The sequence below is a fragment of the Rhamphochromis sp. 'chilingali' genome, assembly GCF_963969265.1.
Source record: "Rhamphochromis sp. 'chilingali' genome assembly, chromosome: 6".
In the NCBI taxonomy this organism is placed as follows: Eukaryota; Metazoa; Chordata; class Actinopteri; order Cichliformes; family Cichlidae; genus Rhamphochromis; species Rhamphochromis sp. 'chilingali'.
This window is the reverse complement of record NC_137933.1, coordinates 12,570,364-12,587,371: the sequence shown is the minus strand read 5'-3', so window position 1 is coordinate 12,587,371 and position 17,008 is coordinate 12,570,364. Positions and strand designations below refer to the sequence as shown.

The 17,008-nt window shown below is 41.9% G+C and overlaps 1 protein-coding gene across 1 annotated transcript in view; it reads left to right on the top strand.

Annotated features, from left to right (window-relative positions):
• Positions 1 to 7,895, top strand: part of trip4 (thyroid hormone receptor interactor 4) — an 87,047-nt gene extending 79,152 nt beyond the window's left edge. The window contains exon 13 of the mRNA XM_080884302.1: positions 7,584 to 7,895. Within this exon, the coding sequence (XP_080740428.1) occupies positions 7,584 to 7,648 (65 nt within the window). The 3' untranslated portion in view covers positions 7,649 to 7,895. The remainder of the gene's footprint in view (positions 1 to 7,583) is intronic.
• The last annotated feature ends 9,113 nt before the right edge of the window (positions 7,896 to 17,008 follow it).

Below are 17,008 nucleotides of genomic sequence, written 5' to 3'. Positions count from 1 at the left end.
TCAAAAAGAGGGCTGGGACTTTTTATCTTGCATAAAGTGACTTAACAAATGGGTTACTACTAACGAGTTCAGCAACATTTAAGCTCTTCAAATGGTCCTCTAAGAAGCTAGATTTAAAAAAAATCCAGTTTAAAAATTGTATTTTTGTTTTATCCTTTGTGCTGAAAACATACAAAACTGTGACTCAGAAACAAAGATTAATATCCAACCATGATTTCTGTGTACAGTCACAGCCCCGCTCTCCAAGCACTATGCCTGTCATAGACTCTGCACTGGTTATGGTGAGATCCCAGTGGGGAGGAGATACTGTTGAAGGTGTTATATTCAATCACAGCGCTGATGGTTTTCCACTTTCCTTTTCAGCGGTGTCATCGTTTGTAGGCATAAAGTAATTTCCTCTTGTCAAACTGTCTTCATAAGGTGTGTCAACATGTGGTTAATGTGTATATGCATAGCTGTTCTAAGGTTTATTATTCAGGTGCACTGGGATCTGTGTGTAATAAAAAGACACAATAAGAATACCAAAATCAGCCTTTTTTTTCTATCTTTGAGTGCGTAGGCAGTTACTCTCACAGAAAGAGAAACAGCAACCAGCCAATTATTCTTGCGATTATTATTGCAAGGGAGCGGATGGGCCTGCATGTTATTGATGTCAGGAAGGATGTCAATGGACCTCCATTTCAATCCAATAAATACTCTTTGCACTGCTGCCCCTGGATTTTCAAGGGGGGTTATGCAAGAGTGCTTTCCATCGACGGTGAGCCGCGTTCTCCCATTGCGCGTAATGGGAATAGTATGCACGCAGTCATATTTGTTAATACGTAAGGAAAGTATCCAAGTGCGGTGCGTATCTGTCTTTCTGGCACAGTATGTTTTACAGGGCTGATGATGGAGCTGGCCCTCTGCAGACAATCGGTGCTTATTTTATGGCCTCCTCCCCAGCTGCAGCGTGTGGGCAATAAACCTTTCTCCCGCAATCTCCAAACAGTGCAGCAATCAATGGGAAATTATCTCAGCCAATCGATGGGCCAGGCTTTCTGTTCCTCCCTCTGCCTACCTCTCCTGCTGTCCTCCTGTATGTATCCCCTTTCCCCCGTACACCCACCCTCCCCCCACACTTCTCCTCCTCATCCCTTCTGTCTCATTTTTGCTGTGTCTCTGTTTTTTCCACCCACTCCCTCTCCCCCAGCCCCCACCCCCCCCCCCCAGCCCCCTCTCACTTGCATTTCCTCTAGCTCTCTCAGCTCTGCTGCGCCTATTTTGAAATGCGACAGCTCAGCAGCTCCATTAACAAAAGTCGCCTTCACACATGGAGCATGTCACATTACCGGACTGACTTTCCTGTTGAATATGAGAGTCGAACTTGTTGTGAAGCCCAGCGTCTGTGCTCCTTGTTGCCGTCCTTGGTTTTCTGTGCCCAGTTGCATAAAACGATGTTATTTTTCCATATTTCGCTTCAGGGTGTATTTTAATAGGTTTACAAAATTGCCACTTCTCAAACTCTCAGACTAAGTACCAAGTGGTTTCCAACAGCTAGTCTAAAAGCAAAGTAAATACCGAAGGGTCAAAGAGTTTTTAGTTTTTTTAGACTTTATTCTTCAGATTAACTCTTGAAGGTACTGATGAAAAAATAACTTTTTGAAAAGGCTGAACTGAACAAAAGAAACAGCTTTCATTTTCCTGATTTTATAATCACTATATTTATGTAGGACAGCATGGGGGCAAGGTGATTAGCACTGTTGAAGGCCCTGGGTTCAAATCCACCACCACGCTAGGTGTAGAGCTGTTCTCCCTGTGTCTGCGTGGGTTCTCTCCGGGTACCCCGGCTTCATCCCACAGTCCAAAGAGGTGAGGTGAATTGGTGTTCCTAATTGCCCATAGGTGTAAATGGTTGTGTGTCTGTCTTGGTGCATTCCCGAATAAGGTGAAAATTCTGAGATCCCAGTCGGAAATCTTTTGTGGAACTCAACTTGGAAAGTCGAGTGGGAAATCCGAGTAGACCATCATACCCTGAGTTAGCAATCCAAGATGCTGACACTGAATGTAAACAGTTATCTTTGGATCTGTACTCCCACTGCTGTGTATTTTCGACTTACTTGATAAGTCACTGAACACACTGACCAAGCTTGATCCGTGAATGCGTTTTTTTAAGCACAAAATAGAAGTATATGCTGTGTTGCTAGGGTTACGTGCATGGCCCTACCTTGCCAAGAACCAAAACAAGTCCTGGAAAGCACCAACTCTGGAATGACGTCATCTTGAGTCCCAACATCTGAGTTCCGACTTATCTAGAACGCATCACCTGGGTTAGCCCCGCGACGGACTGGTAACCTAGCCAAGGTGAACCCTTCCTCTCGCCCTGAGGTAGCTGGGATAAATATAAATATATTTGGATATATTTATATTAACACAAGATCAAATGAAGAGCTCTCCTCAGCTCTACAGAGCTTTTCTTTGATATCTTTCCCTAAGAGTTTTGGTTTTCTCTCACCTTCTCTTATCAGAGGTTCTATCACAGCACTCTACTGTGCTCAGAGAAAAGGCTTTTGAAAACAGATTTAAGCTGTTTGGCACATCCATTTTCACACAAACTCTGGAGAATATTGGGAGAATCGCAGCATTACATTTCTAAAAGTAAATTTTCAGCGCTGCTTCAGACTCATTCTTACTGAGAATTCTCCTTTTGGGTGAGCCGAGGCGACTGTGGACACAGCGTGTGCAAGATGAAGCACAAAATACACCCATTCACCACGAACTGTCTAGTTAGGTGAAGTGTTCTCTCGTGAGCACAATTTGACATCGCAGACTGTGAGCTTGGTGGTTAAAGCTGTTTACAGGTCTGAAATTGTCTTTGGTAAGTGGAACATAGCAGAGCATTTATCAGCCAAAGGGCTGGATGGACTCAAAAACAAAGTGAAGATTGAATTGACAGTGACCAGGTGCCTGTATTTGTAGTAAATGCTAATCCTTCTCCGTGTCTGCTGGAGGTGAGGTGTGAATAGGACCTGTTTGCCAACACATTCACCATAACACCTTCAGGAGGTGATATGTCAATGCCGCGTTGTCACCTTGTTGCACTGAACTCAGGTGGCTTAAAGATTCATTAATAGATCCTCCCGAAGTTGAGACCTTAAGACGATCTCTGCAGCTTAAGTGTCACGTAAAGAAGCCCACATTTTCTGAATTAAACTGAGTATTGGAGCTTTTTTGAATAACCTGCCGTCTTCGACCTACTACTGGTTGACTCAACTGTTCACAAAATAAATTAAAATGCAGCACACTGGCTGTCCTTAAAATTGCATAACTAGTCATTTTATAAGGAAACCCAATGCTTCCCACAGATTGACCTCTTTGGGGTGCGGTTGGGTGGTTTGTGTTCATCAGGCTTCCAGATATTTGGAGTCAGCCAGCATTGCTCCATCTTTGGTTTTAGATGAATTAACACAGGTTGGAAAACTGTTGTTGTAGGCAAAGAGTTTTAATCAGCTTGAGTAACTCTGCCTCGTCTCTTCTGTTAGTGTGCTACGTGCTCTGCTCCATCCCTCCCCCTCTCATACACAGTGACAGCCATAGACTGAAGTCTTTGGACAGCAGAGGAGAGAAATTAGCATGACTATGCAGTACTGTGAAAAAGGTTTGAGTCACCCCTCGTTCTAAACTTTTTGCTAGGAAAATGGGAAGTAATTGAGGTGCAGTTATTTTTTTGAAATGTGGAAACATGCATGCTAATGCAGTATATAACACAAAAACAGAGCTTGTACAAATTTAACAAGCTCGAAATTCAGTATTTGGTGACAGCCTGAGCTCTTTTAAGCTAGCTTTCTTTAAGTAGTGTTCAGGGATATTTCTCCGGGCTTCTTGAAGGACATTTAAAGCTCTTCGTTGGATGTTGGCTGCCTCTTGTTGTGCTCTCTGTCAAGATGATCCCACACTGCTTCAAAAAAGTTGAGGTCCGGGCTCTGGGGAGGCCGATCCAAAAAGACTGATAGTCTTTGTATGATTTTTAATGCTATGGCAGTGTGTTTAGCATCATTGTCATACTGAAAAATGAAGCTTTTGTCAATCATATGCTTTCCATTCTGCATTCATAATTACATAAATTACATAAATTTTGACAAGATCGCCAACACTACTGGCTGAAATGTAGCCTAAACCATGACAGAGCCTCCATCAAGCGTTATTTACTGTTGTTACTGTTGTTCCTCTCTCTGATCTGAATTTAAAAAAATAAAATAAAATTCTTTTGCTTAGTTGTCTGCCATGTAAAGACACAACACTGGTCCAAAGAAGCAATTTGAAAGACTTTCAGAAAGCCTGGAGAACTGTATGTGTTTTTCATTATGACTAACAGGATTTTATGACCTATCACTTTTAGAGGGTGTCAGGGTGGGGGCTTTGTTTTTACGTCAGGTTGCCATTGTCACCGAGACAAAGTAACATGGACAGTCTAGTTAACGAATGCTTCAAGTGCTTGTTTCGATATCATGTTTGTTTCAGTAAAAATATACACAAATGTCACTGTGTCAAATTGCCAGTGGCGATTTTTCCTCGATTTTGATCCCAGCTGTCACTCACACAGCACTAAAAGGAAGTTTTTGTGATTTTGTTTTGTTTTTTTTAAAGGCTGAACAAGTCAGAGAAGTTGAAGTGCTAGAGAACCCTTCAGGGAAAATAAAGTCTGCTTACGCTGGCACAACACCGCTCTGACTTCAGCTCTTCGGAGTTCAGCTGCCATCTCGATATTTTATGGTTTAGTCATTGCGCTCTTAACATCTAATATTTATTTTCCTCCTAAAATACATGCTACAATATAACCACTCTTAGACCTCGTCTGCTGGATGGCTCAGAAAAGCCTTTTTAACTTAGGCTGCGTTTCTGTGTGGGTGAATGTATCATTACAGTAATCTTGGATAACCTTTTGGCAGCACTCACCTAACAAAATTCCAGGGGTGTTTCCACACCTAAGCAGCACTCGCTCCTGGCAGAACAGACACACACTGACAGCCATTCAGAGAGGTTTGGAAATGGTGAGCAAACAGCACTTCTCCTTAACACCTTATTTATGCTGCTACTACCCACAGAGTTCAGCCATAACATGACAACATGAAAAGAAAGCATAAGTGACAACCACCGCCCCTGCCTGTCACACTTGTATAATTTTTTCCCCCTGCCTCAGCCACCGGGTGGGGGGAAAGCAGTTAATGTCGTAGTTTGACAAACAGGAGGCTTGTGTGAGGCTGAGAGACGCCGGGTTATTATTTGCTTCGCAGTAAGAGACGGGGTCAACAAGGGGTATGGAAAACCGGCAGAGGTTGTCCTGTGCAGAATAGGGACAGAGCAGTAGACCGCGGGCTGTAATAGAGAAATTCTGAATGTGATGAAAATTCGGAATGCCGCTCTGACAGACAACAAGTTGCACTCACGATAGATTAGGAGGTCAGCTCCGGTCAATGGCTGCGAGAGTTTTTGTTTACGCGCCATAGCTACAGGCATTGGTATAAATAGCAACTCGATAAAATCCCTCTTCAACATTCTCAGCTGTTTCATCGGTGTAAACAGTCGCAGCAGAGGTTCCCATGAGTTTGGTGAGCAACAAGTTGTAACCGTGGATCTACAACAAAAGCGGCTGCCTGTGTATGGTTTTACAAATAGAAGAGCATTAATCAGCAAGTTTGTGCAGGTGCTGCTTCAACTACCAAATCCAAAAGATTACCAAGAAATCCTTCACTGATGCATTCTTGGCAGATTGGAAGACATGCAAAGACATAAATTTGTAATATTTATTTGTTACTACTGACTTTTCATATTTCCTGATTTCCATTGACTTCCTGCTATTCTGTTTGCTACTGATATAAATTCTGTCTTTCTGCTGGAGATAAGACTGTTTGTGCAGATGGACTTAAGTCAAGCTGGGTGTTAGAGGTGTCGCACAAGGATCAATATTAGCCTCCTTACTTTTTACTGCACACATAAATAACTTTTATTTTTCTGCACACTGCAGTATCCAGTTTGTATGCCGACTGTTATGGCAGTGAGGATACAGGAGTTGTAGAACAAAATCAACTAAACCAAGCTAGTGCTGCAGGATCAGCTCAACTAATTGCATAACAACAACATGATAATGAAAATTTCCATTAAATTGTCAGATGATGTGGTTCTCCAGGCTCATCCCGTTATTTTCCTCTAAGCTCCTCTTGGGCTATCTTAGGCCTGACTTAGCTGTTGTAGAGCCTACGATGCAGCCTTGCTAATTGGCCGCTCCTAGTTGTGGTCTTTTTCTTTCTGGTTCTTACTGTCTCTCTAAAAATGCAAAACCTGTGAAGGCGTAAATGCACAGAAGGAAATGACACTGCTGAACAGGTGAACCACAGTAGTTTTGCTGGCAGTGTCGACCTGACATGTAGTTACTCGGGATTTGCACGTCAGGTTACTACCCGAAGAAGTCTGAATTAGTCATCAGATGAAAAGATCTTGTGCCAGAGTTGGCCAGGCTTTTTTTTAATGTAATTTAGCAAAGTCTAATCAGTCCTACCTGTCCTTGAGAGCTGTGCATATTGAGGTGAACCCTCAGTATTTACATCCTGACGCCTCGTCATGATTGTACACCAGGGCAATGATACGAATCGCTTCTTCTCTTTCTGACGTGTGATGTGAAGGAGGTTTTCTTAACTGAGGAACCAGTAATATGACCATGCACACCAGTGGTTTTGCGCTCTAGTAAGCCTCAACTTTTCACTTTACATTCGAAAGATCCCCACTTTGAGACCAGGAGGAGACACAAACAAGCTAGTGTGATCAAGACCATATAAATGTTAGGGTTGCATCAGGAAAGACATCCAGTGCTTAAAAAAAAAAAAAATCTCTGTTATACATCCAGATGCTCATCCACTATGGCGACCGCTTGGAAAATAATGGAGCAGAGCTGAAAGTACCTTCTTCTGTTCACCTGATCGTTTGGAAACTCCAGAAGTTTTCTGCTTGTTTTTTAATTGTTTTTTGTTTTTTAGCGTTGTGACGATTTCTGTCAAGAGGGCCGATCTTGATCTTTAACCTACACAGGGTTTAACTGTCCAATGAGCCTTTAAAAATTATGAGACTATACAAAGTGGCTTTAATTCTAAACAGTTATTACAATGTTTATATTAAACCAATTGAATTAAAGCGTGACTGGTTCATTTTAAATGCACTGTGGTTGTGAAAGAGAGGATTATAGGAAACTCCTTTACATTTCAGGTAGTGTTAGATCCATACACGTACTCCTTTTTATCAGCTTTGTGTGTTTAGCCATCGTTGCTGTTGAATTATACTGAATCCAAATCAGGGCTGTATATGTATATTAAAAGGCTGTGGGCTAATCTCTCTTTGTCAGTGAATAAAAGGTCTCCCTGGTCTTTTTTCCTCATCATCTCACTGTCTCCGTCTCTCTCTCGGCTTGTCTTTGTGCATCTACCCGAGTCCGCCTGTAATCAGCAGGCCTTGAGCTCTCAGAAAGGTCACCCTGTCCCTTTGATGGTGTTTTGATTCATCCCTTCCTCTTTTCTCCACTCCCACCCTTCCCTTTCACCCCCATTTTTTTCTCACAGGGAAACTGGAGAGCCACTACCACCAGGGTGCCAAGAAGGGACTGGTCCCATCAGCTGCAGATTGACTGTAAAGGAGAAGCTGAAGAGGACAAAAAAACCAACTTCTTTCCCCCCACCGCTATTTTTGCCAGGAGTTTCCAGAGCTGACATATTATTAGTATCAGTTTGGTCTTTGTTTTGAATTCCTGGTATTTGTATTTAATTAATCAATCCTGGTTAATTGTATAGAATACAAAATTGTACGATTACAACTTTTGTGAATGCATAAATAATTTTCTTTCTTGTTTTAATTAAAGAACGCGTTTGGCAAAATGGAAAAAGACTCTTTTGAAATGTTTCAATGATGCCATTTTCTCAGGGTGCAAGAGATCATTTTCTTTTTTTAATGTTTTTATTAACCTGTCTGGTTAAATGAGGTGACAGGGGAAAAATGAGTTCAGCTTTATTTTTAGTTGAGAGCATAATAACCACAGGAGAAATGCGGTTCATCTCTTCTCAACAGAAGCAAGCCTGTCATTACCCTTCTCACACCTAAAGCCTCATCTAGACCAACAATAGCAGTGTTAAAAAAAACACACATACACAGAGCCCTCTCATTAATTTCAATGAAGCCGTTTCATTGGCACAGCAGGAGGAAAGGCAGAAAAATTGATCATGTTCCTGCAGCGTGATCTAACATCACCCAGCAACACACTGATTAGACTAATCAAATATACAGCTGGTCCACGCGCTGTAAACTTGAGCATTGTGTCAGTTACTTTGTTTCCCCCGCAGTCTTTAAATGCACAGAGAGAGTTATTGCTGCCGCGATAACCTTTCAGAGTCCCTCCTCAACCCTAAACCGCCGTCTGATAAGCCCTCAGACTCGGCAACTCATTCAGCTGCTCGGATGGTATTTCGTCTCCTCTGCCGTACCTGCAGCAACATGCCCGCATGGAGGAAAACCCTTGGAAGCAGGGGTATTTTCAGTCATAACACCACAGATTAGCTGGCCTGTGTCTGTGCTCCCAGCTCACCACACGACTTTAAACTAGTTTTTAAAGATTTTTCCCCAAAGTCAACACCTTTTTTTTTTCCTTTTCAGTTGATTGAACGATAAAGGTAAGAATTTCTCGTGGATCTGGTCCGTCGCACATCTTCTCTTGCTTTAAAAAAGAAAAACACCAAATCTCCAGCGAGCCTTCCAGACCTGCATGCTCAGACAACTACCACTGAAATAATTTGTTGAGTTTATATTCAGGCACACATAAAGTCTTTGACACCTCTGTTATTAAGTGCTGCTGTGACAGGCTCTGATTGATATTTCTGACATGCACATTTCTACCTGCTCTTGAGCTGCTGCGTGTTTACTTCCTTGCAAATGTGTTGAGTGGCTCTTTGACTAAGCTGTTTCTTGCCCTGGGGCGTATTTCACCGTGAAAAGCATAGCATGAATCACCAACACACACACACACCCATCCCGAGTTGTTATGTTTTCGCCTGTGCCTGGCATTGTAATTCTCCGTTGATTAGCTTAGATTTACTCTTGTTTGAGTTGCAGATTAGCTACAACTCTCTGCTCCACTTCATTCAGAACGAGGAGGCATAATTGCACCAACCCTCCCAGTAATCTCCCACCCGGAGAATGTAAGAGGCCTCTTTTGTAAAGTTTCTCAATAGGTGTTTTTTCAAGAGAGGTTGCTTAAGAATTTACTATATTCATCCTGCAGTGAATCAACGATGACAGCTACTTGCCCTGTGGGTGGCCTTTTCTTCTGTCTTCGGGATCGGGGACATTTCTTCGGATGAGAACAGACATCCAAGTTCACATAAACAAGGGCTCTGTGCTGCTACGCTGCACAATTAAGCGCATGCAGTTTTTACTAAGCCTCTTTAGATAAACACCATGAGATCATATGCTGTTGGTTTTTCGTGCACAAAAGATGATGCGATGTGTGGAGGAAATGCTCGAGGTGATCCATTTTATATAGTAAACCTGACACGAAGTCGGAGCCACGGTGAACTGCAACAGATGAAAGTGCTGGCAGCAAATCATCCGGATTTTAAAGTGTCTGTAAAGTGTTTTTTCTCAAAGCATTTCTAAACATGCTAGTTTTCTCTAGAAAGCGTGACTTATTTCTATTTCCACACAATCACAAAACTATTTTAGTGAGTGGGGGTGGGGGGGGGGGGGGGGGGTGTCAAGAACTGGAGAAAAGTATCATCAAGAAATTCAAAGAACAGACAAAACCAGACAGAAGCAAAAAGTTTCAAAGATCCTTGATAAAAAAAAAAAAAACTAATGATACCCCAGAACCCTGAACGGGACTGAACTGTGAGGTTGCATACCAAGAAAAACTTCTACAGAAGAGACCCCCTCAAGCAACTTGAACATAATTCAAAATACAAGTATGCTGAGGACAACCTGGAGAAAGATTTTGCGTACTGGAAGCTCATCCTTTGGTCAGATGAGACGACACTAGAGCTGTTTTGCCACAGAGAGGCTGTTTGTGTTTGAAATAAAAAGGGAGCGGTGAACAATGCAAAGAGCATCATCGAAGCGAAACGTGGTGGGGGTGTTATGATGTGGGAGTGTTTCAGTGCATCTGGAACTGGGAATCTCGTCAAGGTGGAAGGAATCATGAATAAAGAAGGATATGTGAGATTCTGAAAGAAAACCACAAGTTTCAGCAACAAAACTGTATCTGTGTTGTCGCTTTGTCTTCCAACACGACACTGACCCCCAACATGTGTCACTCCTGGTCAAGAGCTACCACCAGAAAACCAAAGTGAATGTTATTGACCGGACTGTCAAAGACACAGGTTCATACCAGACCACTGAATTTGGAGGAGATTGAGAGATTCGCCAAATAAGAACGGGCTGGGATTGCACAGGAGATGTGTGTCTGACTTTTGTCACACATGCGTATCCTTGTGGTTGTTTCCTAGCTAAGAGGATACACAAATGACTGTTAGCATCAGGGGAGTTAATCATTTTGTCTCTGGTAGTTTTTGTGAAATTATTTTGTTTTCAAAGTAACATAATGTCAGTGATTCAGCTTCTTCATCACACACCAACCACCCTGCTGTTAATTCTGCTGGTGAACAAGGGAGAGGAACTAATCAGAGTAGATGAAGCAATATAACAAGCATGGCATCATCCAATTTTGAGCACCACCTGTTTCAGAAGCAGGAACTCCAAGTACAATTCCTGCCACCCTCCAACTTTGATCCGTTTAGCTGAAGTTATAAATTAAATTAGACATAAATAGGATATTTGTCATTAGGGCTGAAATGATGCCCAACTGAATTTTCTAAATGAAAAGAAATGTAATTGACTCCTTTCCAACAGTATGCCCTCCTCACCGTCGAGCCAAGTTTCCAGTTGTAGAAGCAGCAGGACCTTTGTGTGCTTGCTGAGAGACTGATTGGTCTGAGGGCACAGGGTCCCATCCTCCACCGCCACCCCCATCCCCACAGGCCTGGAAGAGGAATTAGTGCTTCGCAGCACTTCAGAAGAGGTGGTGGCAGGCTGGGGAACAATACAAACCCGGTAACAGCTTATGGCTCATCCATCTCATAATCTGTCATGGATCGCTGCCTGTCAAGCCATGGTGGTTGTACAAAAGGAAATTTTGAGGAATGAGTGGGTCAATATTTGCTCATTTAAGACAGCTTGACCGCAAAATCTGACGCAATGGTCGCTCGTTACTTCAAAAACATCCTGGGATTTAAGACGGTGTTTTCATCTCAAGCCATCAGGACTTTCAAATGGTTTGTGTGTGACTTGAGAAGCCAGATGCCACTTGAAGATAGATCTGTAAGCTTAATTTAGCACATTTGATGGTAGGGGAATTATGTTTGGAGGGAGTTTAGCTAGGTGTTTCCAGCTCCACTAAGCCAACTCAGCTGTAGCATCGTATTTACTGTGCAGCCACTGAACTTCTCATTTAACTCTTGGCATTTCCCAAACTGCTGCACTATTAATTTCTATAGCTCATACCCACTTGTTCACAGTCCTCACAGCTTTTTTTGTTGTTGCATGAAATCCCATTCCTTCATCACAACTGATGTTGATGCATAAACTAAAAGAGCACAATTGCTATCTTTTCCATTCAGTGTAGAATCTACATAGTCCACAGATCTAAGGTTGGGCCCCATTGGAGGAGGGAAGGCGCATGAGTCTTTTGAAAGCTTATATTCCCTCAAGGGCAGTGAGAAATACACACAGTGGGAGCGATAAGAAGTGGATCTCTTTATGTGACCACAGCTCAAGAAGAGCTATGACCTGCTTGCACCTTAAAAGATGGGCCACCGTAAATGTTCATATCAGATCTATAAATTACCTTCTCCACAAATAATCCTGATCGGAGAAATAAATAAATAAAAGAAACTATCTCAGATTCCGAAAGCCTGCTGACCTGACTTCCAGGATTCACAAAGGGAGTGCAGTTGCATCAGTTCAATTAAAAATGGATTTCCCATCACAAACGGCTTTCAATTGCTGGCCATTTCTAAAGATCCACTGATAAGAGGTCAATTTAATCCCTGACCTTTGACCTTGCTGTGCTCCTGAATGAGATGGTATCTGTAGTGACACAAATGGAGTAGGTGATACTTAAAATTATGGCCATGTTGATTTTTCTCAAAGTCAATCCGACAGAAGCGCCGAGGGAAATTGCTCCAAAACTCCAAACTAAACAGACTCTGGGGTCTTTAAATCAGAATAAAATGCCCACCTACAGAATCCCCCACCAAGAAGTCTTCACAGCTTTCGGGTCTTATTAATTCACATAATGCCACACTGTAGACATTACTGTAGACCGTCTGTCTTCATGGCCTCCTCTGTCAGGAGGATTAAATCTCTGAACATAGTGATTTGTAAAGCCTTAGACTCTTGAATATGTAAAATAGTCCCTTCCAGGCTTCTGTTTTCTCAGGAGCAAGCACTGTAACAGATACATAACATGATTACTCTGGATTAACTATTTGCATATTGCTATATGATAGACAATAAATACAAACACTTTTTTTGCCAACAGCTTGTTTGTATAAAGAGTTGCAGATGTGTGAGAAAACTGCTGCCATTTGAGGACACGAAAGATTAAAACTTTTAGGAAGGGGGGAAAAAAAATCGACTGTCTTCTAATCACCAAACTGACAATAAAGCTTTTGTTCTCAGTCTCTTACATGCAAAGATGTCTTTTGCAAATGCCTCATGACTGTGGTATGATTTCTGTTTGACTAATTGGGTCAAACCCCAAGTTTGTCCCAAATTAGATGCTTCATACAAATTTAGAACATGCAGTAAAAGATGTCATTGCTTTCATGCTTGATCTCATTTTGCTTGTCAGAGGAGGGGTGCGTTGCTATGAGCGCAATCTAGACAAAAGAGTACATCTTTAACAGTCTGAACCCCCACCCCACAGTTTCCTTTGATTGAGCCTTTTTATGCATTATTTAGGTCACGTATTTGACCTGAGATTAGTCTAGGAAGCAGATTGGTCTTACAACTTTGCTTTAAAATAATCTCCCCAGCATAATATATCCCATATTACTTTACTGACGTCTATGTTCATTATGTTGATTAATTCTTGGCTCTTAAGTGACCTTATATTCAACAAGGGTGATTTCTCCTCGTCTTAATGTACTTTGTTGTCTGCATGACTCCAATCCATTACACGACCTTCGCTGATGGCTACGACCAGACAAGTCAGGTCATCAAATCCCAACAACTGCAACTCATCTTCTGTCCGTCTCATTCTCTCGCAACGCGGGGTTCGCTCATTCACTGCTTCCTGTGAAAAAGAGGAGTGTACATAACGCTGTAACACTTTATAATACAGCCCCCAACTAAAAGCATAATTACCCTGTAATTCAATGGCATTTCAATGTACTTTATGTGAAATAAGAAAGTAAATATATTTACCTACAAACACTTAAAGGTAGGTAAACTAGAAAAAGAGTTTCACAAGTTTTACAGGAAACAAAGAAATGATTATACTGTAAATAATTTTAAGTACTGCCAAATTTCTTGGTAGTTTTGCTGAAAAACAAACTATATTTCCCCATCTTGTGTTGTTATAGTAATACTGTAATAGTGGTATTACAGAGGAAAAGAAACATTCCTTTCCTGTGCAGTCCTTTAAAAGTTATGTTTGAACTGTGAAAGAAAAAATATAAAGTTAGATTTACATAAGGTCACACAAGTCCGCAAAATGTGATGGCGTTTATTTTTTCATGTAACTTGGTGAGACTGAGAGTCCTTTTTCATATTTGGATTGTACAAAAGATTAATAACACAATATCCACCCTGCACATCAATATAATTAATATTAAATAAAGATGTAAAAGGGAAAGCTCCATAATACAGCCTGCCCCTTGAAAAGTACAGCGTATTTATAAAGTAAGGTGTCGAAATATAGTTTGTTTATATGTAAAGTTAGCATAGAAGGCACCTTAAGGACAAAGGTCAGTCTTTCAAGGACGCCCGTTTTGGACTGAGAAGACAGAAGGTTTGAAAGAGGAGTAAAGGAGACCATCTACGTCCACCGTGAACGACCATCATTAAACAGAGGTGTCGGCTTACGACATCAGCTATGAGCCACCTGCAATGCAGTCCTGAAATCCCTTCCCAGGGGTTTCAACCCCCATTCACACCTTGCCTCAGGTAACCTCAATAGTTTACGTGATAGTGGGGTGGGGTAAGGTCTAACAGAGGTTTCACCTGTCTGCCCGGGTGATGGGGATGACCCACGGCTTTTTTGACACCTCAGCTTACGTGACTACTCACAAGATCAATAGTAGGTTAACGACCCTCAGGACCACCTCCAAAGAAGACAGCCTCCTCTAGAGGTTTATTACACGGGACTGAAAAAGCCTCTTGGATTCCTCCTTTTCCAAGCTGTGAAGGCTACCACGACCTGGATGACCAAGCGCCTACACAGACAGAAAGAATGGATGGTTCTAAAGAGCTCGCTGAGTTGGAAGATGGTGCTGTAATAGGATATCACCATTACAGCAAGTCAATTTGTAACATTTCTTCACTTGTCGATGTTCCACCATCAGCTGTAAGTGGTGTAATTCCATACCGGAAGTGTTTAGGAACCACAGGAACTCGGACACAAAGTGGCACATCATGTAGGGTTACAGAGCGGGGTCACCAACTGCTAAGGCCCATTGTACATAAAAGTCACTAATACTCTGGTGACTCAGTAAGTGCAGGGTTTCAAATGTCATTAACATCAGCACAAAAACTGTGCACTGGGAGCTTCATGGCACTGGTTACTATGACGGGAGCAGATCCTGTAGGTGTAACATGCTTTTGTCCATATAGTTTATATGGGTACAGATAGAGAAAATATTATGCATACACTTAGAGGCATAAAACTGTGGACTAGAGCACTTTTTTGTAGTCTTGCCTATGGCTAATTACAGCCATTTTTACACTAGACCCAATCTCCGACCTTTGTGGGGCTAATATCCTCAAAGAAGAAGCTGGTGTGCTGATGGACGCAGCAGATTGCTGTCCCTCCCTGAGCCTGGGTCCTGTTTAAAGCACTTTCTCTATTATTGTTGGAATATAAAGAGCTTTGAGGTGACTGGTGTTGTGATTGGTGCTATCTAAATAAAACTGAATTGACTTGGATTAATAAAAACTCTCACCATTCCCGCCATCGCCATTTTCATTTGGTGCTAATATTTTTTAAGTGGTACTAAACACAAAGTACAGTCAAAGACGATGGGATTGTAATGGTTTCGTGAGGAATTTAATTGTAAACCAAATGAAAGATTTCAACAATGATGGCGCTGAGAAACAAGGTTATTACCCTTCATTCTCAAGGGGGGAATGAATGCCTGCATGTAACAGATTCTTGTAACATTTCAGTCAAAGAAAACAATAAACAAGTTAATGTCATGCACTAGAAAAAAAAAATCAATCTGAGCAGATGTAAATGTAACAAGATTAAATCAGCAGTCTTAACAGTACATGTCACATTTGTATCTTTACATTTAGACTTAATCTGTTCAAAACACAAGATGTTATGTAAAAAACATTAAGCTGAGATACCTTGCAATTTAAAAGATGTATTGTTAGCACAAACATTAATGATGGGACATTTCAGTCTGGAGCAAAGTGAGGACTAAAATGTGAAAGCATTAATGTGTATGACAAAAACAGTCCATTCAGTAGGCTTTGCCTTTTTAATTTAGGTAAGGACGATACATTTTTATTTTCTGTGACTGTGTTATTTCATGTCATTTTATTCTGTTGCATCAGTTTCTTCAACAAGGCTGTTAGCTGATATGGATTTTCAAACATGTGCTAAAGAACAAGTTTCTTACAGATGGGCTTTGGGGCTTTACAGTTTCTTTTATAGAGTAATGGAAAGATGATCACATGAATCAAGCCAGCCCCTCTGTGATTCCACATGGCTGGCTGATTAACCCCTCTTCACTGATGGAAAACACATGGCGTCCACACAGCTTGTTCATTTCAGGTTTTAGCTGGTGTGACGCTAAGCAGCGAGAGCACTTGGTTTGGAGCCATACAGCCTTGAAGGGCAGCCTTCATCAGAAAGCTGTCCCCCTCCGGTCCCCACTGGCCACTGACTGTTATTTAGCTTTCCAATGGAGGCTGGCTGTTCCCTCGGGAGAGCAAGAGTGTGCCTGCCAGCAGGAATGCATTGGAGGCAATAGAGAAAGATGGAGGATGGTAAGTAGCTGCTGCCGCTGTGTTTCCCTCTGTGTGAAAATGAGTCCATTAATTCAGCCCCCTCCCCTGCCTCTCTCCGAGCCCTCCCTGTGCCTGTTGTCTCTGTTTGTTAGCGAGATGATTCCTTCTGTCATGTCAAAGGCAACATTATCATATTCTTGTTGCCTGGGAAACCAGCACTGAGCGAGACAACGACTTAAAGCCTTCATGGTGTTTGAAGCTGGTACACATGAAAGGTTATCCGTGGAGCTGGGAGAACTGGATTCATGACATGTCCAAGGGTCTTATTGTTGGAATCTTTTCCTTTGCCAGCTTAATGTTTTCTGAGAAACTCCCCGTCAGTTGTTGTTATAGATTCACTTCAGCAAAATCTGAACCCAGCTGGCAGTCACTAAGGTAACATGTCCAATTTGCCTCAAGCGTGAAGATCAAGTTTTTGCCTCCGTGTTGCTTTCTTGTGTAGAATCACAGTTTTTACAGATTTAAAAGTGTTGTCATTCAACAAAATGCACATTTGGTTCCCCTTTTTTAAAACCGAGTTAGAGTACATTCATCATGATGTGTCAGTGCTGCCACTTTCTAACGACAAAACATCCCTATGGGCTTGTACAGGTTGAATAAGTCACATACTAAGTGTATTTGATCATTTATAAGCCAGTTACGTGAACATTTGGGTTGCCAGGTTGTGACAAATCCCTTTGGTCAGTGTTTACCCCTGTCCAGACTCCAG